This window comes from Grampus griseus, assembly GCF_964374135.1.
Source record: "Grampus griseus genome assembly, chromosome: 11".
In the NCBI taxonomy this organism is placed as follows: domain Eukaryota; kingdom Metazoa; phylum Chordata; class Mammalia; order Artiodactyla; family Delphinidae; genus Grampus; species Grampus griseus.
In genome coordinates, this window is record NC_139005.1 from 1,282,899 (window position 1) to 1,309,176 (window position 26,278).

The 26,278-nt window shown below is 57.9% G+C and overlaps 1 protein-coding gene across 2 annotated transcripts in view; it reads right to left on the minus strand.

Moving 5' to 3' along the window:
• Window positions 1–26,278, minus strand: part of CACNA1C (calcium voltage-gated channel subunit alpha1 C) — a gene marked incomplete at its 3' end in the record, with an annotated part of 458,987 nt that overhangs the window by 394,669 nt on the left and 38,040 nt on the right. The window contains exons 2-3 of one of the 2 annotated variants that reach the window (XM_082665273.1): window positions 15,249–15,570; window positions 11,623–11,728 (exon numbers count right to left, since the gene is read on the minus strand). In XM_082665273.1, coding sequence (XP_082521399.1) covers window positions 11,623–11,728; window positions 15,249–15,570 — 428 coding nt within the window. Of the gene's footprint in view, window positions 1–11,622; window positions 11,729–15,248; window positions 15,571–26,278 lie in introns of those variants that run through there. The other variant, XM_082665272.1, reaches the window with a different exon arrangement.

Below are 26,278 nucleotides of genomic sequence, written 5' to 3' on the forward strand. Positions count from 1 at the left end.
TGGGCGTTTATAGCCACGAAGCCCACCCAGCGACTCCCCACGACGGCTCCGTGACCCGAGGCCCCTGCCCACTGCCTGGCGTGTCCACAGACGGTAGTTGAGTGAGCAAAGGATAAAACAATAAATGAACGTGCAAAAAATGAATAAACCGACAGTACAAGGTGCGTTGTCACTGGAAATGTAACCAAGAGATGTCGGTCGAATCTAAAGGATCCGCACGTTTAAGAAAAGCTGATTTGATTTATAGAATCACAAATGTCTGAGATAAAACAGCTCTAACGTAAGCAAAGGCCACCAGAGTAAACAAAGAATTTTATTATTTCTCTCCAAGAGGCCAAACCCAAGATGCCTACATTGGAGAAAAGGAAAAGAAAAAAAATGATTCACGCAGAAAACCCTCCTGATTCCAGAAGGATAAAAATGACTAAAAAAAATTTTTTTTACAAAAATGAACAAGCTTTACTAAAAATGGGGGCTACAGGGAGAAAAAGAGGACTTAGGCAACGGAGGGTTTCAACTCGTCCTGAGAGGTAAGAAATGACATCAGGCTGCATCTTCCCGACAGAAAAACACGCTTTAAACGCAGGAACCTTTGCGTATAATTGAGTTTCCTGCTGAACAGACCTCACAAAGTGGCAGAGAGGTGGGCAGTCAGCCCCGTTCTGTCCTCCCAGAATCCTCTCCTTGTACCTGAGGACCGGTATGACCTTCCTTCAAGGGGCCACATCTAACCCTCTCTCCTCACTCTCAAGCCCTTCAATTCAGCAAGCCTGAAGCTTCATCATCTAGGGGCCGCTTCGGCAGGATTGCCAATCCCACCATCGACCCTAAAATATTTGCTCATCACAATTTAAGAGACTCTATGATACAGCTCCCCGCTTCCATGCAACCAAGTGATCCTAAGTTTGGGTTTTGTTCTTTCAGTAGCGTCAGCAAAATAGTTACTTAAAACAAATGGAGTCACACCCGAACCTAAATACTTTAGAGACCAGTTATAACCGAACAATTCATTTTTTAATTAGACGCCAGTACCTCTCGCCCTTAGAAGGATGCCTCTCAAGGGCGTCTGTCTTAAGCACAGCTGCGTCTTACACGTAGCAGGTGCCCAGTAAGGAACTGTTGGGGAACGAATGCTGATCACGCCAAGGATGGTCTTAGACTGGCCTTTGGGAACCCACGTTTATATGTCAAAGCCGTACCTTCTGCAAGGAATCCTACTGCGGGTGTTCCGACCCGGGATCTCGTTACTCCGACCGCGGGTCTAGCCAATTCCCCCGCGGGCTTTGGGCTTCACTCGAGAGCAACTTCTCCCAGGAAAACCTTTTCTATCACTTTTCCACCCTCCAGTTCACACGAATCACTGCCTCTAGGGCCTTCCCTAATCATACTAGAATCTCAGAATCCTACATTTAGCCCCTCACTTTCCCCGACGTCTTAGCTCCACTTTCCCTACACTTGTGCATGAACGTTTCTGCCTCGTGAGCCCAGCCGGCGCTGACCATCCGGCGCTGACCACGGGCGACCGCAGGCCTCAGCTCATCTGCGTTTGGGTGGACCGGCCCACTAGCTCACCATGGTCGTCATCCTCAAACGCTGCCACACCAGTGATTACAGGTTTACAGTCAGATGTCTTCAGGCAACTTTAAAGTGAAGACACACTTGCAGCATATAAGCAGCACATCCTGCTGGAGGAGGGGCGGGGGGATGGGAGTCAGAGTAAGTTTGGGACAAGCATCCCCTCGGGCATAACTAGTCGGCCTCACACCCGCAAAAGCCAGTAACCCCACGTTAAACTCTTCTCCCCTTGGGCTTCCCTGGTGGCGCAGTGGTTGGAAATCCGCCTGCCGATGCAGGGGACGCGGGTTCGTGCCCCGGTCCGGGAGGATCCCACATGCCGCGGAGCGGCTGGGCCCGTGAGCCATGGCCGCTGAGCCTGCGCGTCCGGAGCCTGTGCCCCGCAACGGGAGAGGCCACAGCAGTGAGAGGCCCGCGTACCGCAAAAACAAACAAACAAACAAAAAACTCTTCTCCCCAAAGTCCTCTAAAGTTCCCCCCAGTATGCCATCTGAGAGGAGCACGGGGGGCACCAAGGGTTGCCCTGATTCTCCTTCTTTGTGGTGGATTCCTAGCAATAATTTTGTGCACTGATTATCCCCCGCCCCCGCCAGCCTGTGCAGGCCTCTCGTTCACCTGCTCTTGGGTGTCCTGGCAGGGGACGGGGGTGGACCGGGAGCCACCTCTGGCCCCCTCGCCTTTCTCTGTAAGGCCCACCCGTCCCACCAGCGCCCGCAGGGCCTGACCGGGGTGAGTCCAGCCCCTGAAAGGATCTGCAGAAGCCCGTGCAGCCCCTCCGGCCCCTGTGGCCAGGCCTAACCCTACCCCTTACTCTCCAGGCCTCACCCTGTTCCCAAGGACTCAGAGACGGGCCCGTTCTGACCCTGCCCACGGGCCCAGAGCGTGGACGGACAAGCCCGCCTTCGCGATGGTTCCGTGTGTTTGAGAAGGCCGGGCGGGAGGCAGGGCCAGGCACAGGGATCCCTGCAGCCGCCCCTGCCGCGCCGGGGGCCCGGACCAGTGGCCCACGAGGGGTCCCACGCATGGGGAGGGTCCCCCCTCCTGCCACTCTCGGCTCCGCAGGCTGTGGCCGCCCTGCTGCATCCAGCCTGGAAAGGGCAGGAACTAAACCTGGAGCGTGGCTCTGAGCTCGCTAGCATCCCCACGCCACCCTGCGAGGAGGCCGCGGGAAAGTGCACCAGAGAAGATGCCAGGAAAGGGGCCGACGTGCAAGGCAGAGCGCATCTGTCTGTTCCCATGACAACAGGGGCGACCGTCACCGTGCGGACTCAGCTCCACCCGTGGCCGCTGGCATTTCCAGCTTCTCCTCTGGGCCCAGCCTCCACTGCGCTGTGAGAGGTACCACCTTTGGTTCACAGCCGAGAAGCCTTGAGGCCGGAAAGCAGTGACAAGCCTGCTTGCAATGGAGCCGGGACGCGGGCCGGTGACCCCCGCGCGGCCCCATCACACCTGCCTGTGCTGCGGGTATCGCAGCCCCTGCTTCCCACATCCCGCATGTCCTGGACGGCCCAGGGCTGCCCCCCCCCCCGACCCAGACACAACACCCCTGGGGTCACTGGTGAAGAGACCCCCACGTCTGTCACACACACGCTGGGTGTAGGCCTTGGGGGGCCGCAGGGCCTTAAGGCTCGGATGCCACACACCTGGGCTGGAACCCCAGCTCCACCGCCTCGTAGCTGTGCGGCCTGGGGCGAGTTAATTCACGTCTCTGGGCCTCATTCTCCTCCTCTCTAAGACGGAGCGGCTCTAACAGTCCCGGGGTCTCCGGGGGGCATCGAGAGGACCAGGCGAGTTAACACTGACTCCGAACACTGTCTGCAGTACAGAGGGGACGTTACTATTATTACTAGTTGGATGGCAGACCTAACAACTTCAGTCACGCAGAAACCAGTAAGAACAAAGGGAATAGAGAGGGGAAAGGCTCCCGAGAGGCCGAGATCCATGTTCTCAGACGCAGAAATCACCGCGAACGCGCTTTGTTTGCAGCGACCTGCTCAGTGCACTCTCTCCTCCCTCTGCACACACTGGAAGCGTCTGCTGACCCAGCGCCAGGCCCGCGGGAGCAGGCACTGCACATCCCGAGGGCCGGGGCGCAGCCGGCCGGCACCCGCAGCACTCGGGGTCCCTGGGAATCACGCAGGGCCCCTCCAGACCCCAGCTCTGGGACCCGGAGCATCCTCCGCCCTCCCGACGGCTTCACAGCAGGCTCAACACTTGGGGTGTCTAGGGCGGCACAGTCCCGAGAAAGGATGCAACATGCTCGGAATTTCCTCCAAAGGATCCAGAGATTTGGATTTGATCTTCGAGAAAGGCTTTCCTCCAATATACTTAAATTAAAAGGAGCTTGGTGCAGGAAGGGGTTCCATGACACAGCGTGAACGTATGTATGTTGTGTACGTGGAATGTTTCCCCCAGATGAAAACACATGGATAAAATGGAACCAGAGGCGACACATACTTAGACTTCAAAGCCCTGTCCGGGGGCAAGTGCGGAGCAGGCGGTGCCTCTCCCTCTGAAACCTTTCGGGAGGGGGAGCCCCCACCCATCGGTGACGCCTGGTCCCCGGTGCGGCCACCCTGCTGCCGCACGGGCCTTCCCACGCTGCCCGTCCTCTCTTCTGAGGACGCCGGTCCTCGGGGCAAATCTCTGCTGTGGGTGGTTCCAAGCAGGCGCCGTCTGGGACGGGTGGGGAAAGGGGGCACCCCCCTGCCCGGTCCAGGGAGCCCTGGCACATGAGCACACCGCGAGGCAGCTGTCGCCTGACGGTTAGGGACACACGCCTGCATCCACAGCGCAGCGTCTGCGTTTCCAGGCACATCGTCTCCCTTCTCTGAGCATCAGTATCCTCGTCTGTGAAATGGGACAACAGGAAGGTCTCGTAGGGCCCTCGTGATGCTCAAATGACTAAGACACACACAGCACTGGGGTGTCTGCACGTGGAGCAAAGGCATAAACAGGGCCCATTATCTCTGAGTTAAAGGCTTCAAGCTCCACGGCACAGTCATCTGTGTAACTCTGGTTACCCAGCAAGTGTGTACCAAATTTATTGTGCAACAGAACCAAGTTGCTTTTTTTAAAAATACCAGTTAATGTCGACCCAGGCAGGGTGTTTAATCTTCAAAGTGTCTTCCCCTCCCCATCCCATGCTCACAGCAGCCCTGCACGACGTTCCAGGGAACAGTGCAGGGGCCACCACCCCCTCACACGTGAGTTCATGTGACACCTGGCCCTCACTCCCCGGTCACTTTGCTCCTCTGAACTAAAGGGACACCATCTGGCTGGGTCTGTCCACTCCCCCGTCCACTCACTCAGCAAATATTTATCAAGAGCCTGGCATGTGCCTGGCCAAAGTCACCGGGGCCAGGGCAGCATCGGGGCGGGGGGGGGAGGCGGGGATGAATGCTCCACCCTCAAGAAAACAAGTAAGTACATACGATCGTTTACTCTTGTGGGACTAGAAACCGTGTTTGCAAAGCACCGGCTCCTGGTGGCCACTCGGCAAAGGTAATTATTACGACGAGGCAGGTTTCCAGGCCCCACCTGCCGGAAGAGCGACAAACAGAAAGGTTCAGGGACCGGTGGGAGGCCCCCCGTCCAGGCCTCGCCTCCCAGGCCAGCGCCCGCAAGCCCGGCCCGAGAATGGCTTACAGGTCACACCTTACGCCCACGTCCCACCCAGAGCCGCTCCGTGGACCCTCGGTGGGGGCAGGGGGTCCCTCAGTGAAGCACCTTCCCGGGCCCGCGCACGGCACTGGCGGGACTGGCTGTGATGCGGGGTCGCGAGAGCAGCCCCGACTCTCGTCTGCAGTGAGTGTGACTCGTCTCACCCTCGAGCAAACCCCACAATGAAGGAACACCCAGCTCACGGCAGGAGGACGAGGGCCAGAGCCCGCATCCCTGCTTGCTCCCCAAGCACTCGGCCCAACCCACCCAGGGGCTTGGGAGCCCTAAACGCGGACCCTCGGGTCGTCCTCAGCCCAGCACGGCCTGGAAGGGGACCCCACAGGGACCCCAGAGGCTCGGGCGTGGCTGGCCCCTGAGCTGACTGGGAGGGACATAGGGTTGTTCCAGACGCAGTCACTCTGTGTGTGTGGGGGGGGGGAGGGTTGGCCCCTCAGGCCGCCAGGGCTGTCCCTCGGGGCCCCTTCTCTAGCCATGAGGCCTCTCTGCTTCCCCCCGTGCAGTGAGACCACGGGGCTGGGCAGCCCAGATGTCCATCTCCCAGGCGAGGAGTCCAGAGACAACAGCCTCTGGGTCTCCTTGCCCACAAAAGCTCTCCCGAAGGGCCCGGGGTTACCTCTCCAAGACAGGACGGAGGCCCCCGGTTTCCGGCTGCAAGCTCTCCGGGCAGGCAGCGCACGCAGCCTGTGCGGGCACTGCTCTAAGGGCCCACGGGCCTTAACTCATGACCCGCCCACCCAGCCTCGGCTGTCCCCATTTCACAACCTAAATGGGAAACCCGACATCCCAGCCTTCTCCTCGGCACTTGGGGGGCCCCTCTGACGAGCCCCCTGCAGCACCCCACCCCCGGCCCCCCATGACTCCTTCTCTGACCTCTCGTCCTCCCCCCACCTCCGGGTACGGCCTGGCTCTGGCTCCAGAAAGTACACAGCCCTGTTCTCTGCACAAGGTCAAATGCCAAATATGTTCTCTTAATATTCCAGCCCAAGCCAAGTCTGCGCAGACGTCAGGGTTTGCAGGCAGCTGGGAGTTTTCCATACGCGATGAGTCTGCCCTGCTGGCACCAGAGCTCAAGACACATCATCCGATTTACCTGCAGGGCAGCGGCTACCAGAGGGAGGGGTTCACGGCGCTATTTACACCAGATGCTCTGCGTGCCAGGTGGGCCCTGCCAGTAACGAGACTGTGAACAATGCAGAGGAAGCCGTCGTGCCATGGGCCGGTTCACGTCTCCCTCCGCTCCACTAGCACCAGGAAAAGATAACAAAGTTGATGGATTTGGGTGCAACGGTGTATGTTAGATGGAGCATAAAACAACCAGACTTTTACTTAAATCATGAAAAAAAGACTTAAAAAAAATCCACACTGGAACACTTTTCATCTCCTGGAAAGAGGAGAGAGTAAAGTGCTAGGAAGACAACGGGGATTGTACTCAGCCAGTGGAGCAGGAACGGGGTGGAGAGAACGGAGCCGTGAGCCAGCGGGAGGCGGCCGTGGCCCCGTGGGGTACGAGGGGACCGGGAGGCGGCCGTGGCCCCGTGGGGTACGAGGGGACCGGGAGGCGGCCGTGGCCCCGTGGGGTACGAGGGGACCTTCTCCTCCTTGACTGCGAGTGTCTTTGCTAAACAGATTATTCTCGAACCCCACGGAGGGGAAACCTCTGGGGAGCCGATGTGTTCCCTCTCTCTGTCTGGATCTAGAGAGAGCCAGGGGAGAGGACTGACAGGGACCCACTCACAGGACAGCCAACGTGCTGGTCGTTTTTCCCCAAGAGCAGCCTGCGATCCCCGGCAAGGGGGAGCGTATTAAACACACCGACTCCTGGGCGCCCACCCCGCTGGGCTCCCAGCCTGGGCTCCGCAGGTGGGGCCTGGGACTCTGCATTGTAGCCCCCACCCAGGTGATCCGGAGGCACTGAGGTCCTAGGGCCTCTGCTGTAGGTGCAGCATCGTCCCCTCCTCAGAGCAGGACGCTGGAACCGCAGTTTCTTGTTTTAAAAAAGCTATGAGAGTCACGGGAGAACCCTCAAGCCTCACTGCAGGGGCCCTTACGGGATTCGGGGGCCGCGTTCTGGCACAACAAGAACATTTTGGCAGGAGTGTCTCAGTCCTCAAAGCTCAACAAAGAGCCGCCTGCACCCCCTGCTTCAGGGCCCCCGGGGCCGCAGACAGGACTGGCGGCCCCTCCTCCACCCAGAGCCCGGAGCCCGCTCTCTGCACAGCCGGCCTTGAGCTGCCAGAAAGGCAAGGATGAACCACCGCCCAGCCCCGCCCCCATGTGTTTAGAGCTCTGCTCCTTGACCTTCAAAGACTCTGTCTCCTCAGTTTCTCTCCCACTCTCGCCCCTCCCCGTCCACCCACCCCGCACAGGCCCCGCCTCTCCCTCTGCACCTGCCGCAGGTGCAGAGCCAGGCCCGGGACTCCTTCTGCCCATCCCCCCTCCCCCTCCCTCCAGCGCGAACTGTCTCCGGGAGTCCTGACCCGCACCTGTCCTGTCCAATGTCTCCTCCTGCATCTTCCACGGGCTCCTCACGTAACCGCAAACTGTCCCCCTCATTCCCTGCCCCTTGAGTGTGACCTTTCCCCTGAAGTCCTTCTCCTGGCTGATGGTGCCTCGTGACCCCCATCACCCCCACCACAAGGGATTTTAAAATGCATATTCCTGGGCCGGGCCGCAGAACTACCAAATCTGAGTCAGATCTTCCAAAACGCTGCAGTCGGTGTATTTCAAGCTCTCCAGGCTTTTATAATAACCAGGCGGGGTCAGGAGTCGCCGGTCCACGGGCCTCGCTCATGTAGGAGATGCTGACCCACGCCTTTGGGAACAGCTTGGAGCTGGAGCCATAAGTCTGGGAACGATTTACATAGAAAGTGACTGAAAAGCTGTAGGAGTAGTTGAGCTCACCGAGGGAGAGAGCAGAAACTGAGACGGGGAGGACAGAACCCTGGTACAAAGTTCCCCTAGACGCAGGAAAAGAAGCTAGAAGGCACAGGGGAAATGGGAAGAGAGGCAGCAGGAGACTAAATAATAGCTCTGTCCCAAAGCCACAGTTCTGGTGAAAGTTTTGCAAAGGGGCCTCTGACCACAGAAAACGCCGCCATGAGGAGAAGGAAGGGGCGGGTCCAGATCACGACGCTTGTGTCGGTTGGTCCTGGCCCGTCAGCCAACGTGGGTGTTGCCTGGCTGTCTGTGCGAGGGGGTTTCTAACACCCTTGGCCGTCCGGTCGGTGGCCCGCCGTGTTCCAGGGAAGCTACGACTTCGTGGCATGCACAGAACGGGAGTTGGACTGGCTCCTGAGGTCCAGGGGCGAAGGTCAGGGCACAGTCAAGTCTGGAAGACCCCAGAGAGTCTTCTGGGTGGGGCTGTTCCAAAGATCCCAAGACGAGACACAGGGGTGTCACCGAGGAAACAAGAACCAGTGAGACCGGGGGCACCCTCGAGAAGGGCCCTGAGATCTTCAGGGCGTCCCCAAACCCACAGCTCCAGGAGCCACCAGGGAGGCCTGTACCCGGGGACCTCACGTGCTGGGGTACATGCTGCCTGCACGACCCAAGTCCAAGGCCCTCCTGGAAGGAAGGGGCACGGCCATTGGATGCACCACGCCGAGGGCAGTCTGTCCCCTCGGCCCCATAACACGGTGGCCCTAGAGAGACCCCGGGACGAAGCCACAAGCCCAGGGAAGGGGAGCAGGGTGCCGAGGAGAGGGCAGAAAGGACCGAGCAGAGGCAACGCAGACCCTTCCTCAGAAAGATTAAAGTTAAAATATTATACGTGCATGTACACATGCATCCCCCAGAGGAGGTTCAGGGGCGAGCTGGCAGAATAGGCAAGTGCATCTGTGTGTCTGTATATGTGTATCTGTGGGTGTGGCCGTGTATGTTTTTGTGTGCGTGTCTGTGTCTATGTGTGTGTCTGTGTACATGTGTGTGTCTCTGTGTCTGTGTGTGCCTGTGTGTCTGTATCTGTGTATATATGTGTGTGTCGTGTGTGTGTCTGTATGTGTCTATGTGTGTATGTGTCTGTGTACATGTGTGTATGTGTCTCTGTGTATATGTGTGTCTGTGTACACACGTGTGTTTGTGTCTATGTGTGTGTCTGTGTCTGTGTGTGTGTGTCTGTGTACGTATATGTGTGTCTCTGTGTATATGTGTATGTGTGTGTGTCTTTGTACATATATGTGTGTCTGTTTCTGTGTATATGTGTGTGCCTGTATGTGTCTGTGTACATGTATGTGTGTCTCTGTGTCTGTGTATATGTGTATGTATGTGTGTGTCTCTGTGTGTCTGTGTCTGTGTACATATATGTGTGTCTCTGTTTCTGTGTATATGTGCGTGCCTGTATGTGTCTGTGTACATGTGTGTGTAGGTATGTGTGTGTGTCTGTGTACATGTATGTGTCTCTGTGTCTGTGTCTATGTGTGTGTAGGGGTGTGTGTGTGTGTCTGTGTGTGTTTAGGATGGAGGAAACCCTCCATCTTCTGAGCATGCTTCCTTAATTTACTGTTACCGCCCAACCCGTGGCTTGAGAGAGGCGGCAACTGGAACCCCCTTCAAGCCCCCATGCTCTCCTGTGCGGCCCGCATTCCTAGTATGAGGTCCCCCGAGTCCTGACTGCCCCCCACTGCCCGCCCTGCACGGTGTGGCCTCGCCCTCGTTGGGGAAGGCGTTAGCGCGACCAGCGGGGCGGCCTGGACAGGCCTGGGCCGGTGCTGCCGGTACTGTACCCTTCATTCAGCACAGCTTTACTGGCACAGTTTACACACCAGGAAACCCGCCCGCTGTGAGCGTATGACCTGCGATCTTCAGTAAAAGTCCAGAGTTGTGCAACATCACCCCCGCCTAGTTTCAGAACTCATCCATCACTCTGTGGAGTGTTTTAAAGACCACGGCCCCTCGCCTCCAGCCCGGAGGGCGTCCAGGGACACCCTGCTCTCCAGCCCGGAGGGGTGGGACCAGCGGCCCTCGGTCACCCAGCGCGCCCACCTGTATAGCCCCTGGTGGCCCTTCTCATCCTCCCGGACTCGAGGTGAGGGGCCGTCTCTGGGGCTAAGATGACAGCCCCCACCTCAGTGCCTTGGCCCAGAGCTGACCCAAAGCGTCACTGGCTTCCAAACGCCCCGGATTGTTTCTCTAAGTGCACAGCCACAGGGTTCTGGGGAGGACGGGTGGGAGGGGGGGGAGGCGACACTCGGAGCAGAAGTAGCACCACTGGAAGAGGCTCCTGCTTTGCTAGGGGCCCTCTGGGACACCCCTCTTGTATTTCTTTTGACACAGCAGAGATGTCCTGCCTGTTAAGAGACAAGGTCACGCCTCAGCAGGCCGTGTGGATTGGGCCGGTGCTCTGGTTGCCGTGTCATCACTAGGCCTGAGGGCCGGCTCCGGAGCCTGACCCCACGTGCAACCCAGGCTCACTGTGACAACCGGGCGACGGCCGTGAAGTCTAAACGGGCATCGGACGGACTGCCTGACGGGGCCAAAAAGAAATGTCAAAGGCTAAAAAGCAGAAGAACTGACTCTCCCGTGACATCACAAGAAGCCAGCGACAGCAGAAGGAGGCCCGGTTCCCTCCTGCTTCTTCCAGAAGCTATCACCAGACAGTCCCGTGTCACCAGAGGAAGCAGCCAATGACGGCGGAAGATGCGCTTTTGGGGGGTCACGTGAGAAGCTTTGGTGCCCTGGCAGGGGAGAGGAGAGGGGCAGGACTTCCCCCCAAGCCTGCAGCCGAGGCACCCTGGGGCGTCCGGCTCTGCCAGCTGCATTCCAAGGCTCTCCTCCCATGCCCAGACGGCGCAAAGGCCTTTGTGATGACTTCACGCTCAGCCCAAAGTAAACACCCTCCACACTTTTTCCATGGACACATTCTAACCCAACACTGCCAGCGCCGGCCTCCCCACCAACCAGATGGAAAGCCGCCTTTCCCAAGAACAGAAAACCTTTCTAACTAAACAGTACATCTTGGCTGCAAAAGCAAACTTTCCTAAAAGCTTCCTAGAAATTACTTCTCGCGCACCGATCCCACATGTCACCTGAGCAAACGTCACCAGCGGAACGAAGGCCCTGGAAACAAACACGACGGAGGATCCACAAGGCACACTCGCCCCCGCAAACACCTGCCCTTCAAGGCTGCAGGTGTGCTGCGCACCCCCAGAGCTCACACTCACGTGCGCCCTGCTCACAACCGCCTGACTGCAACAGTATCTGTCAAGACAGGCTGACACAAGACAGGTGCCCATTTGAATAGAGCTAGAGCCCTCGGGATCCCAGCCCGGCTGGCTTTGGACCCTCAAACACGTTCCAGCTTGAATCCGAGCGATCCAGGCTCAGGCCTCCGCGGACTCGGAAATGCAGACGCAACAGCGCACTTACCAGGTTGGAGTTGGTGGCGTTCGAGTCGTCCTCTGGGAAGGGAATGTAGATGGCTAAGGCCACACAGTTGGCAAAAATAGTCAGTAAAATAATGATTTCAAATGGCCTGGGAAGGGGGTTAAGGAAGTTAGTGCCACGGAAACACCAGCGAGACAAACATACGCAGATAGATGTTTCAAAACGGAATCAAAGATGCGTCGCATCTTGTTTAAACAACACATTCCAAGCCCCTTGTATTCTGAAAAGAAACATATGCCTTGTTAAGTGCTTCTAATGGGCCCCGCCAAAATGTTCCCTAATATGTCAAACGCAGTGGAGGCCAGGCGCGTGCCAGAGTAAACAGGTTTCTAAAACTTTTTTCCCTTCTTTTATTTATTTAGATTTGCCCTGGGCTTCATTCTCCCTCATGTGTGCTCAGGGTTGCTTTGAAAGATTGAGGCCTGCTCCAGCCAGGGCTCGCCACCCCCAGCGGCCCACACCGGGGCCCGACAGAGCTTGGCGGGGGGGGGGGGGGGGGGCCTGGGATTCAAGGCAGAGACTCGACTTGAAGACGTTTCAGTGACAGCTGGAGATAGGATTTTCGATCTTTTAACTTTAAATTTCGAGTCTGTTTTTTCTTCCTCCTTATTCTCTGCTTGCAAAGAGCCGGAAGGTGGCCAGGGGCTCTGGACGCCCAGGAGCACGGCAGCGTGTGCCGTGCACACAGGGGACGGCAGCTCCATGCAGGGGCCCAGAGCCTCTTCAGTCTGCGGAGGCCCTGCCTGTGATGAGGTGGCCTGTGTCCCAGGGCCTCCTGACTTGCCCGCAGGTTGTGCAGGGCGCTGGAGGGGATAAGCCAAGGTCCACCCCCAACCCCCCGCAAGCAATCAGGGAGGTCCTTGTGCCCGGATTTTCTGCACCAAAATATCAGGGCAGACATATTCTCGAGAGAAAAATGAGCAACTGTGCTAACAGCCCTTCCACCCTGCACCCTCAATCGAAGGCCAGAGAAGGGGGCTTCAGAGGAAGGGCCCGGTTCGTGCTCTTCCAGCCCCATCTCCCCACCTCCCAACACGGCCAAGTTTCCAACCTAGTCTGTGGAGCCTCACAGCAGGAGGTAGAGAAGGAGGATGGCCATTCCTGGAGACAGGGACCACCTCCATCTCCAGGGAAACCTGCACGCACAAAGCTAACGAATCCTGAAGCAGGAAAAGTCTTGGAGATGGTCTGGTCCAAACTCCTGAGGCCCAGAAAGCCTGAGGAACGTTCCCGAGACCCACATCAGGTACTGACCAGCCAGGACCAGAACCCAGACCTGTGCCCACCGAGTCCACCGTCCACTCCTCTGCCACGGACGGCCCCAGACCTGTGTCATCAGGGCAGCTCGGGGCCTGGAAGGAAGCAGTGATTCTCCAGTCCAGGGCCTCCCGGCTACAGGTCCCCTCGGCCCCAAGGGCAGAGCTAGGGGTCCACTCACCCAGCGTGCCCCACAGATACTGCCGTTGTCTGCGTGCGCCTTGGTGTCCAGAAGATGGCCTGCAGTGCACTGCCCAGCCCCCCAGCTGGACAGACACAGAAAATAAAACCACCTCTCTCAGACCCGAGCTGGCCAACAGCAGAGCCAGGTCCGAACCAGAGCTTCTGACTCAACTTTTCCAACAGGCCGTGCTGCCCCTGGAGCTGGCCGAGGACGCGTGGTGAAGATGGGATGCTGGCCGGGAGGAAGGCCAGGAGCTGACGCTGACCGAGAGCTCGCCCCGGGCCAGGCCCTGCTCTGACCACACGACCCACACTCCGGAGGGGCGGACAGTTATCACCCCGCTTCTACACAGGGAAGCTGAGGCACAGAAGGTGAGATGTCAACTTGCCCAGAGTCACATGGCTTGGGGTAGGATGGGGTCAGACCAGAGAGTCTGGCTGCGGAGTCTGAGTCCGTCAGGAACATTCTATGCTGATCCACTCGGAAGTCACCCTAAGCATTTTTAGGAAGCTGGTTCTTTTAGACCTCCTCCCACATGGCCTCCTCCCTCCCACCCTGTCCCCACCTGCTCGGCAAAGCGACACTCAGCCCCAGGCCGGCAGCTTCGTTCGCATCACCTGGCCCCTGTGGTCCCCCCGCCCCCGGGCAAGAGCACCTCAGCTCAACTGAGCCAGACCTCAAAGTCAGCCTGTCACCCTCCCAGGCTGGTGATGGCTAAGCCCAGGGTGTCTCCGGCTCTGCTGCTCACCCCCAATTTCAGGCTCTCCATCCATCACCTTATGGTAAATTTCGGGGCTACTGCTGGGGAAGAGAAGGTGCGAAGAAACCACTCAGGCACGAAAGAGACTCTGCAACGTGGACAAGCCCACTGTGGGCTGGCTGTTCAGGCCCAGGTCGGGTCCCCGTGTGTCCCAGCTGGGCTGGGTGGCATCCTCTAGACGTCCTCCAGTGTGTTCCCTTCTACACTCTGGGCTCACGGGGAGCAGGCCACGTGGACCGTGGATTTGGATTCGGGGCACTGGATCTGAACCCCAGCTCCGCCGGTTGCCAGCGGCGTGGTGTGGGCGAGTTCAGCTCCCCCAGGCCCCCCGCCCCCTGGCCCCTCGGCCCTGACTGAGCGTCTGTGACAGCAGCCCAGCGGGGCCGCCCAAGCCCAGCCTCTCACCCGGTCACCCGGAAAGCGGACGCCTCGGCCTTGGGAGCCCTGCCTGGCTCTGCAGCTGCACTGGGCTCGGGCGCCTCCTCTCAAGGGCCCTTGGACTGAAGGGCTCAGGCACTGACAAAACTAACATCTCCTTCTACCTTTCATCCATCCCCAAGACCTCTAAATCTTTCCATGCAAAGTCATAACTGAAACCCAGCCCTCCATCCTGAACCCCGGAGACGTGGCAGCCCTGCCCAAGTGGATTCTTACTAGAAAGACACCCGGCACTAAGTCCCAGGCCCTAGTCCGGCCCGTGTGACCTACGGGCACTGCGTCATCACGGGGAAGTCAGGGCGCACCCACTGACGGCTGGGAGCCTTTCCATCCCCCTCCCCACGATTCCCGGGCGGGAAGGGGCCGGTACTTGCACCCTGAGAGCCGCCCTTCCAAGCCACTTCCCCTGCAGGCCTTGCTCACCGGGTTCCTCGGACAGGGGGTCTGCGTTACGCCCTCAGGGCGGCGCTCTCCACTTCAGCTGCACCTGGAGAGCTTAGCCAGGCCTGGGCGGAGCTCAGACACCTGTGCTTTGTCCCAGCTCCCCAGGTGACGCTGATGTGCCCCAAGGCTGAGAAACACTGAGCCACGCCCGAGCACCGACCCTCCCGCCTCTCCCGGGTCCTGCAGCCTCGAGCAGGAGGTCCCGCATCTGCGTCAGTCCCACAGCTCGGGAGGAGGAGGGGGGTCTGGGGTGCAACGCTGTCAACCCCACCATCAGTGGGTCCTGGGCAGGCTCAGCCCGGAGGGGGGATACTTCCTACCCCTTAGGCTTGTTTTCTCAAATGCTGCTTATTATATACAAAAACAACCCCCAGGGAGCTGGTTATACAAGCAGATTCCTGGGCCCCATCCCCAGAGACTCTGCCTCGAAGCTGGGTAGGGCCTAGAACTCTGCATTCCGACAGCGCCCTGGTGACAGGTGCAGCAGGTCTGAGACCGTCTGCTGGCCCTGAGCACAAAGGATACTTCCACTCCACGATGCTGATGCACGCCCTCCGGATGGGGTTCTTGAGGGTCAGGCAGAGCAGGGCACGGGGCGGGCGCGTGGCCATCGTGCTGCCCTGTTTCTTGGGCTTCCCGTACTGCTGCCGCTTCCGCTGCGTGGAGCTGACCGTGGAGATGGTGGCGTTGCCAGCGCTGCCCATCAGCTTGGCCTGCCGGGCCGCGTCAATGGCTGCCTGCCAGGACAGGGCGGCCCCCGGTGTGGGGATGTGCTCAGGTGCCAGCCCCGCGGCCGCGTTGGCATTCATGTTGGCGTGAGCCGGGCGCGGGCTCCCATAGCTGGGACCTGCAGGAGAGAACAGGGGACAGCGGTCACTGGGGGGAAAACAGGAGAGCTTGTGATGTGCTCTGGATCGCAGGCTCACAACTTTTTTTTTGAAGTCTCATTTCCACCACAATTCAAAAAGAGACATGGACCACCATGTTCACTGCAGCACTATGTACAACAGCCAGGACATGGAAGCAACCTAAATGTCCATCGACAGATGAATGGATAAAGAAGATGTGTCACATATACACAATGCAATATTACTCAGCCATAAAAAGAAACGAAATTGAGTTATTTGTAGTGAGGTGGATGGACCTAGAGTCTGTCATACAGAGTGAAGTAAGTCAGAAAGAGAAAAACAAATACTGTATGCTAACACATATATATGGAATCTAAAAGAAAAGGTACTGATGAACCTAGCTGCAGGGCAGGAATAAAGAGGTAGACATAGAGAATGGACTTGAGGACACGGGGTGGGAAGGGGAAGCTGGAACCAAGTGAGAGAGTGGCATGGACATATATACACTACCAAATGTAAAATAGCTAGCTGGTGGGAAGCAGCCGCAGAGCACAGGGAGATCAGCTCGGTGCTTTGTGACCACCTAGAGGGGTGGGATAGGGAGGGTGGGAGGGAGACGCAAGAGGGAGGGAATATGGGGACATATGCATGCGTATGGCTGATTCACTTTGCTGTGCAACAGAAACTAGCACAGTATTGTGAAGCAATTTTACTCCAATAGAGATCTATTAAAAAAAAAATGTCCTATTTCAAACCACTGCAGGAGCCAGGGAGGTGGCACATGGAAACATCAGTGTGTGACGCTGGGAATCTGCTCTGGTCCTCGTTCAGTCTAGGTCAGCTGTGTGACCTTGGACACATCACACCCCTCGTGTTAGGTAAACAAGACACGAGATGTATTGCATTACAACCTTTACGGACCTCAGAAACAGTGAGTGGAGGATGTAGAAAAAGACAAATATGCAATGCAACACATGTCAATTAAAATACATCCTTGTAAGAACACATACAAATAAAGTAGAAGAGAATGGCTGTTTACGGAAGGTGAGGCGGAAAATGAGAATAGGCGCGTGGGGACAGAAAAGAAGAATGAATGAATGACTGAGAACCACTGCATGAATCAATGCTGACAAACGTACAATGAATTGAAGGGTATAATTCACTCAAATCTCTGCACCTAAGTTCCAAAAGATAAAAGTAAGTCTGATACATGAAGGGGATGGACCCAAGCAAGGTCACATCCAGGTACCTCAAAGCCATGTGGCGATGGGAGTTGTTGGATAGGAGGGTGGGGGGCCGTGATGGTTCTGAATCAGGAGCTCCTCTGACATGCTCCCATTGAGAAATAGGATCTACCCGCCCTCCTCCTGACAAAGGGTTGGCCTCTCGTGACCGTTTTGACTGGTAAAGTTCAGCAGAGGTGACAGCAGGGATTACTTCCAAGGCTAGGTCGAGAACTCGTAACACCAGCCCTGGGCCGCCATGCTGTGAGGAAGCCCAGCCAGTCAACGTGGGGTTGGGGGGTGGGCACCCCAGCCAGCCCCCAGCTGCTCCAGCCACCGCCTGACTGCAACCCCACGACAACACCCCAAGCCAGAACAGCCCAGCGAGACCTTCCTGAACTCCCAACCCGCAGAAACTGGGAGACAGCACGGTGTTTGCTGCAGAAAGCCACTTGTCTTCGGTGACTCATTACGCAGCGTTTGGGACCTGGCAAAGGGCGCTGTGTGTAGTGGGGGGCGACCAGAAAGAAGGAAACCTGGGTAGGAACCAGTGAAATCCAGCACAGAAGCATCTGCATGGCTCTGGTCTAAAGGCAACAGAAGCCTCCAAGACTGTCCCTATGACACGGCGCGTGTCTGGTGGGTTCTCTCCCGTCAGCTCGGGGGGCATCTCACCCCAGAATCCTACAAGGCTTACCAAGGGACCAGCTCAGCCTGGGCCCCAGATCAGACACATGACCTTGAGACTGGCCGGCTGGGCAGGTGCCCCAGGGTCAGGAGATGCCACAGAGAGTGGGGTGATTACTGTGGGCGGAGAGCCTGGCATCTGGAGGCCACTTCAGTCGCCTGGGAGACTGTGGCTGGAGCCCAACCAGCGGCACAAATGTCACCTGCAAGCCCCTCCACCCCACGATGACCCTCTTCTCTGCTTCATGTGCACAAGGCTCCTCCAGGGAAGCTGCTGGCCCGGGACACACTGCCCCGTGGGGCCCTTCTCTCTCCTCCCTGCCACGGGCTGGGTCCTCGCCCAGCCCCCTCCCCCCAGCGCACATCCTGGGCTCGTCCTTCTAGGTTAGACCTTCAAGGCAACTTTTGCTGCCAGTGTGACCCCCTCAGCCCCACCGCCGGCCCTGTCCACGACGGCGGCCAGTGCAGAGATGAGCACATGACTCAGCTTAGCCTCAGACCCCAGACACACTCCACCCTAGAAACAGGCTCTGGAAACCACTGGGCACCTGCATCCAGCCACACCTGATGCCCGCCTCACCCTGAGCTTTCCAGTTTTATGCCTTAGGTAACTTCGCTTAAGCTAGTTTGAACTGGATTTCTGTCCCTTGCAACCAAAAGAGAACGAATACGCTTGCTCGTACCTGCCTGGGCTGTCATTCCTCCCAGCTTCCAAAGTCTATGTCCCTTCCATCGTCACACCAGTGACACACAGTAAGTTTCCAGTTTTATGCCAACTGACCGACGTGACCACCAAAACGCTGTACCTCAAGGATTCTGGGACTTTTCTGAGCACGAGAGAAAGGTGACAGATTCGTGATGTCTGCCGGGGGCACGAGAGGGAGGGGGACGGCATCACAGGTGTGCTCTTCCCACCCCGCAGGACCCCAAGATGAGCACTTCGGGTCCACTTAGGTACCAGCTGCTGCCACTTCCCTGTCCGCTGACAGCCGCCTCCGGCACCGTCGCCATGTGGTCCCCGTGGCACTGGAGCCCCACCGCCACTGCTGGGCCTCGTCCTCAGTTCACTGCCTGGCCCCGACCTGACACCAGCTCCATGTCACCATCTAGGACGTCGGGAGCCGGAGGACCCAACCCTTCCCACCGGGGGTCTCATCTGTCACGCACCTGCCGCCGTCCTCCCTGTGTGTGTCTGAAGCCTAAAGCAAGCGGGACCCCGTGAGGCTGGGCCTTCGCCTTTCGTATGGGAGCCCCAAGGAAGGGACGCAAAGCCTCCAGGCGCCTGCAGCACGAGCGGCGCCGTGACAGCCAGCCAGGTGAGTGTTCCCACCACGCACGAGGGCGAGGGCGCCGTACTCGCTGGAGGACGAGCTCCTCCTGGGGTTCACGGCCTGAGGGTGAAGGGGCTGCACTTCTGACCCCAAGAACACCCTCCGTGTCGGAGGCGATCTTCACGGGGCAGCGCCCACCACACCACCCGCCCCAGGGCCTCCGGGATGGAGGCGGATGGACAGACGTGCTGCCCTGGACCGAGCCGGTCCGGCGTGGCCGGATCGCGTGTCTCACCGGCTTCACTGGCGAGGGCTGCGACCCTTAGCTTGCCCGTTTGGTCTGTGGGAAACCACCTTCCTTCCTAGACCCCCGGTCTGGCCATGACCATGCTGAACAGCCTCTGCTGGAGCTCCTGGGCCGGCCGTCCTCTTCCCTCACGTCCGGGAAAGCGGTCCTGGCTCCACCCTGCTGGACTGTCCGGGTCTCCGCGGTTCTCTCCTGACACGAGGCCTCGACACCACCCCTCCCGCAGACCCTGGCGGCCACAGCCCGGCGCTCCCGGAACGCTGGACGAAGTGCGAGACGAAGGCGGGAAGCGGCAGACAAGAGCTGACGTCATCAGCGCCAAGGCCGGGCTGGGTGCATCCCGGGGCCCCGAGGCAGCGAGACCAGGAAAGCCTGGCCGGGGGGGACCAACTTCAGGGCCACCCGAGCCCTGGGCGATGACCTTATTTATGCTGTGAGCCATTCCCAGAGCAGTGGGGGGCCAACTTCAGGGCCACCCGAGCCTTGGGCGATGACCTTATTTACACTGTGAGCCGTTCCCAGAGCAGTGGGACCTCTCGGGAGAGGTCCATCTGGAGAAGCACATACGGATAAGCCCGTGGGGAAAAGTGGAATGTCAACCTCTCCCCAGCCAGAGGGCAAGAAAACAACCTTCAGTATTTCGGTCCTGGCAGCCCAAGCACTGCTGCAGCCTGTGACATAACGAAGGGCACAGTGAACACACACACACACACACACACACACACACACACACACACACACACGCGAGACAGGTGTGGCCCCTCGGGCTGGCCTCCATCCAGGCCGTACCTCAAGGCCCAGCTCAGCCTCTCCTATCACAAGTGACTGTCCCCCACGCCCTGGGACGACTCCCACCCAGGCATGAGGCTCTCAGGACCCCTAGGACCCCCCTGACAAGAGGACACAGTGATCCAGGAATGGCAGGCCCCGCGCTGGCGGAGCCGGAGCAGAGCTAGGGAGGAAGGGAAGCAGCTCTGTGTCTCTGACGGCTTCGGTTAGCAGGAAATAAGCACCCGACGCAAAGAGACCAATTTTCAAATTATAAAGCTGATTCAGAGCTCGGTCCTCTGGCTGCCAGCTGAAACGATGCCACCGTCTAAGTCTGCTCTGGCTCTGCCTTCCTGGACGATCTGCAGGAGCCCAGGGCGGCGGCTCAGCAGACCAGGCCGCGCACACAGGTGGGCGCCACCGCGGACCAGGCTGCACACACAGGTGGGCGCCACCGCGGACCAGGCCGCGCACACAGGTGGGCGCCACTGCGGACGCCTTCTTTGTGTGGGAGCAGGTTGACTCCCACTCGTGAACCGGCTCCGCCCCCCGGGGCAGCTCCCCAGGCCGCACACACGGGCTGTCGCTCCAAGGAGCCAGGACGAGGCCCCGGTCGGCCTTGGCATGGGCTACTCTGCCAGGGCCCAAGCCGGGAGATGGGCTCCCCGGGGCCCTGCAAGGGAGGCGTGGTGCTGGGACCTGGAGCTGCTCAGGGATGAAATCGAGCGACTTTCTTTAATCTGCGTCCATCCACGCACCTGCCCCAGGGCCACGTCCCAGAAGAGGCCCAGCATCTGCTTGCTAAGGCTCATGATGACGACGTCACAGCGAGGGTGACCTGGGAAAGCGCGGGATCAGCCCGTCGGCGCCCGAGAGGACGAGCTTTCCCAGGCTCCCTGCTGACCTCTCTGCTGTGACCTCCAGGGAGCACTCCGGCGAAGAGGCTGTGAGAAACGATGTCTATCTCCGGTGCCGCTGGCCTGGTCCAGGCCACCACCCGTGTCTTGCCCCAGATGCTGCAGAAGCCCTGCCATTTCCCCCACTTCTCCTGCCCGTCCCCAGTCCAGTCTCCATGCAGCAGCCAGAGTGACCTTTCAGAAATACAGGTTATGAATCAGGCCCTGCCGTCCTCCCAGTCAAATCTCTTCGCAGTCCAGACTCTGCCACGGGCTGTGAGCCTGCAGGGGCGGCCCTGTCTGCTTCTCAGAACTTCCTCTCTCTCAGCCTGGTCCAGGCATGCCTGCCGTTCTGGCCCCGTTTCACTCAGACAAGCTCAGTCCTTGTCTGCCCCAGGACCTTTGCATGTACTCAGCATGCGGTTCCCCCTGCTCCCTGCTTGGGAATTCCTTCGCAAATCCCCTCCCGACCCCACGGTGTAAACGGGCAGACCTCCAACCCCGGCGGCCAGCGTGACCCTCCTCATCTCCCTTCCACATTATCCCTCAGTAGAGAAGCCCAACCGCCTGGCACGAGAAAGGGACCCCCGGTTAGCCATGTGTGTGTAAGGGGTTCAGGGCTACAGGCCGGCTTCGTGGGCACGACCTCCCCCTTTGGCCTCAGTACATGCAGCCGTGCACAGAGGGAGTGTCTCCCAGCGGCCAGGCTTTGTACACACAGCACAACCTCGGCTCATTTATGGAGACGAGAAGCAATGGTGTAGCACCAAGGACATGCTTTCTCTCGGGCCGGGTGCGTCCTGAGGGCTTTGCAGATGCCCGCAGTGACCGGGGCCTCCGTTCCCTTTAAGAGCGAAGCAGCCAACCTGAAACAGAAAGCGAGCTTTCTCTGCCCATGAAAGGCCAAACGAGCAGCCAGCCGGAGGCCATTAATCTTCTCCATCTAGCGCGTTTACTGAGATAGCCGGGCGCTCACACAGGGAGGACGCCGTCGGGCGCTCACACGGGGAGGACGCCGTCGGGCGCTCACACGGGGAGGATGCCGTCTGGGCTCAGACGACAGCTGAGGCCCGGGCCATCGCAGCCGGGTGTGCTCCCCCAGGGAAGGCTGGGGTCCCGCTCAGCCCCGGGCGGACTGCCGGACCGACTAACTCAGAAGCCATCCCCCCTCCTCCTCTGCGCGCTCCTGTCCCGCAGAGGCTGGACACACTTTCCAACCTCCCCGTGGCCAGAATGACGCGGCTGTGAGGTCAGCCAGGTCAAGGCCTGAAATGAAACTACGTCCGGTGGGGAGGGTGTCCGTGCCACTCCTCTCGCCCTGTAGAGACAGAAAGGCTCTGGCGATGGCTTCCCGGTGCCCAGACCTCGGATAAGGTGCCGTGATCCTCAACGCAGTACCGCCCAGATCCACTTCCTGAAGATCCCAGAGTCCCAGTCCTCTTAGCGACCCAGCTCTGCCGTGTGGTCCTAGGAGCAGTCCCAGGGCCTCGCCTACTGCCCGCTCTCCCAAACCTTCCAGTCGCTTTGTAAGCCTTTAAATGCCTGTATTAAGTATTCACCCTCGTAAAACGGCTACGGCAGTGTCTGCTGTAGGTCTGAACCTTGACCGACACGGGCAGGCTACAGCCGCGCTGTCCTAAGGAACTTCTACAGCGATGGAGACGCTCCGTAATTCTGGGGTGTCCAACGTGGTGCCCACCAGGCACTGGCTTTAAGCACTGGACAGGAGCTAGTGCAACTGAGGAACTACACTTTGAATTGTATTAATATTTAATTTCAGGTAATTTACGTTTAAGTACCCTCACGTGGCTAGTAGCCACACTGTGGACGGCACACGTCTACATTTAAAGAGGAGTCATGGGCTTCCCTGGTGGCGCAGTGGTTGGGGGTCCGCCTGACGATGCAGGGGACGCGGGTTCGTGCCCCAGTCCGGGAAGATCCCACGTGCCACGGAGTGGCTGGGTCCGTGAGCCATGGCCGCTGAGCCTGCGCGTCCGGAGCCTGTGCTCCGCGACGGGAGAGGCCACAACAGTGAGAGGCCCGCGTACCACAAAAAAAAAAAAGAAAAAGCAATCAAGACCTGATTCCGAGGCTGCTGGGTGGGTGGATTTTCTGATCAGGAAATAACCACTCTCTGCAGAAAGACATACTTTCAAAGCATACAAGATCCTAAGATCCAACAAACAACAGAAACGAAAAGTCATTTTTCAAGGGTTAACACTCTCAACAGACGAATAAGAAACTGGGTTTCCCAATGGGCAGATGGGGAAGCTGACGTTCCCCCCAGCCCAAGCTGGGCCCACGAGAGCCCAGGGACATCCCAGCTGAGATGCAAGCCCTCTCCCCAGACCAAGCCCCCAGAGGGTCTCCTGAGCGTGTCAACCGTGAGCTGTAGGTCTGCCTCCTTCTCTTAGCTGGGCTATTACTGCACTATTTTCAACGGTCTCCTGTCGGTCCCTCCGCCCTCCTCTCCCCACATCCTGCTACACACACAGTTCACGAGGGATGACGACGCTCAGAATGGGCCCTGGACCACGGAGTCAAATCTGCTCTGAAACAAAGAGACAGTGAGGGACCAGGGACATCTGCGGCCGTCTCCTCAGCTCGACCCATCGGGCGCTGCCTTAAATAAACCCGCCTCTCTTCTGTGCTCCATCACACCTCCATCTAATGACGGGGCAGAGGCAGAGAATCTAGAGCGCTTTGGAAGCCCAAGCCAACGGGGAGGGCGTAAGGAGACCAGCATTCTCACCTTCCAGAGATCCCGCAAACAAAACCTGCCCTCTGCTCTCCATGGGGCAGCAAGTCCAAAGGAAAGACAAGGAGAGAGAATCCAGAGAGGGACTGCCATGGAAGCACACTGGCCTCCATCTGCAGAGGACCCTACCCAGAAAGCCATGCCCCTGCGGTACTCAAGGTCACACTGACCTCAGAGAACAGAAGGAAGAAGAACAGCCAGAAAGCAAACTGACAGAGTCGCTGAACCACGCCCCTCACCAAAGGTCGTCAATTGCCAAGAGTGAGAAAATGCTTCTCCTGCTTATATCCAAGCAGGGGGAGGGGGCACGTCGCACCCTCCTGCTATTTGAACGAAGGCACCTGTCACCACCTGGTGACAGCAAACCTAAATTACAGGACCTAGTGGAGAATTCCCTCACGTTTACTGAAAGTCAGCATTTCAGCTTTTTAAGTGTCACTGCAAAGTAGCCTTTATAGTAAAAAACAAGTACATCCAGCCCCGGCTGAGGTCAGGTACCAGCTAGAAAAAAGGGAAATCCTCCAGGTCGCCGATGTCTGGGGACGGGAAGGGTGCAGAAGACGGGATGAGGGCCACAGTGGCCTGGCAGAGCATCCGTGGGACCCAAACACCGACTCCCCCCACTGTGCTTCGGCCAATGAAAGCCTGAGGAGTTCAGGGGCCCCTCTCCGATTCTCCCAACGAGCTGTAAGCCCCCTGCGAGCAGGAACCAGCTCTGTGGCTTCTGAAATCCTAGCACAGCAGTCACCCAGGAGGTGCTCAAAGCACAGCGCCTGCACGGAAGTTCTCTGCAGAACTTCTGCTTAGGCTTCACAGATATTTATGCAGAAGTCCACAGAGACGATGCTATTCGATTATTCAGATCGGTATGTTCGCCGTATGGTGAATGTGGTTATGTCCTTGTTAAGGGGAGGTTTGTTTCCTGTCCTACACCAGCAGGGAAACCCCAAGAAGCAGGGCCCTCACCCACCCTACTCACCACTGCTCCCCTGAGCCCAGAGATGCCTGGATGTGACGCATGCTCATTGAAAGTGTGCTGAACGAATCAATAAGTGGATATTGGCAGAATGTAATTGTCCCGTGATCTTTTCTCCCTTAACATTCATCACTTAGACTCTGGCCCCGTGATACTGAGGGGTTTGCTGCTTTGGCCCCATTTTATTGGAAGGAAAACAGAGACACAGGGAGACCACACCTTTCCCAATCACCAGAACTAGAACATGGGAGGCAGTGCTACGTTGCGAGGACAGTTTTTAGTAGATTCAGTGGCCCCAACCTAGTTCCTTCTCACCGTCTGGGAGGGTGGGGGGCAGAAAGGCTCGCTTCCCTCACTGATGCTCACCTGCCCACTTCTTTCACCCACTGAGGGGGGACGGGCACCTCTGGGAACCAGCAGTAACCAGCTCTGACTCAGAGGACCGGCGGGAGAGCCCTGTGGAGGCTCGGAGCCCAGAGCTCAGACTCAGACCCTTGCGACCGAGAGCACGCCCACTCCGCAGGAGAGAAGGTCTGCTGAGCCCAGAGCCCCGCCAGCCCCACCAGGGACCCTTCCCAGGCCCCTTTCGCTGCGCCCGCCACGGGTAAGTATCCACCACGGTGTGAATTATACCAGCACCAAACTGGAGATCCCCCAAAGCCCACCACTGGGGCACTGGTTAGATAAACCAATGCAGACCCACATGATAGAATTGTAGGAAGCCATAAGAATTATGTTTTTGAAAAATAATACACAGAAGGAAACCCAGAAAGGAGCGGATATACGTGTATGTACAGCCGATTCACTTTGCCGTACAGCAGAAACTAACACAACATTGTAAAGCAACTCTACTCCAATAAAAGCTAATTAAAAAAAATATAATATAGAAAAAAAGTTTACAACGTAATATTAAGCAACAGCGTCCAAAGAAGTGTATACCGTAGGACCTCAATTTTATAAAAGACTTTTTTTATAGGAGAAAGGCTAAACGGAAACTAAATAGAAATAAAGTATAAAATAATTTATTATTTTTAAAAAACAGAAATGTTATTAGCGGTTATCTTCAGGTGACGAGTGACATTCATTTGCGCAGAGGCAGGTCAGCCGGGCACACAGGGCCCTGGACTCAGAAACCAGGCGGGCTGCATTCCGGCCCTGTCAGTTACAGCCCTGTGACTGGCCCGGCCACCTGACCTCTTGGTACCCGAGATTCCTCGCTTGTGAGACGGAGATAATAACAGAGGCTATCGCACCTGAGTTAATAAGGGACACCTCTCAGAATAGTGCTCAAGAGCAAGGCCCTTGTAAGTCCCAGCTCTTGCTTTCATTAGTGTATTTTCCAAATTCTGTACACTGAATAATTCTTTGGTAATCAGAAAGAAAAGCGTTGTGATTTTGTCTGATTGTTTAAGTACGCTTCCAAAATGAACGTGGCCAAACCAGCATCAGATTCTTGTCCAGCTGCTGACCACCCATGGGGGGCAGTGCGCAGACCCCACCTGGTGAACCAGCCACCCTGCGGCCTCTTCCCCCCAAACTCCAGCACATCAGGAAAACACGGCACCTGCCCACAGGCGCGGAGGAGCGAGAAGTCCCGGGGTGGCCCTGCAGTCCCTCTGTGCGCCCCTCTGCCGACCACAACCTGCGCTCAGGACTGAGGGTCGTTGGCACCCGTGTCTCCACCTGCAGCTCTCTGCACACAAAAGGATCCAGGTTTGGGATAAAGTGAAACAGGCGATTTGGAAATTAGCCGAGAAACACGGGCAAGATCCTTTCCTTTTCCTTGTCTTCTCGACCTTTAATAACAATTTCGTGTAATAT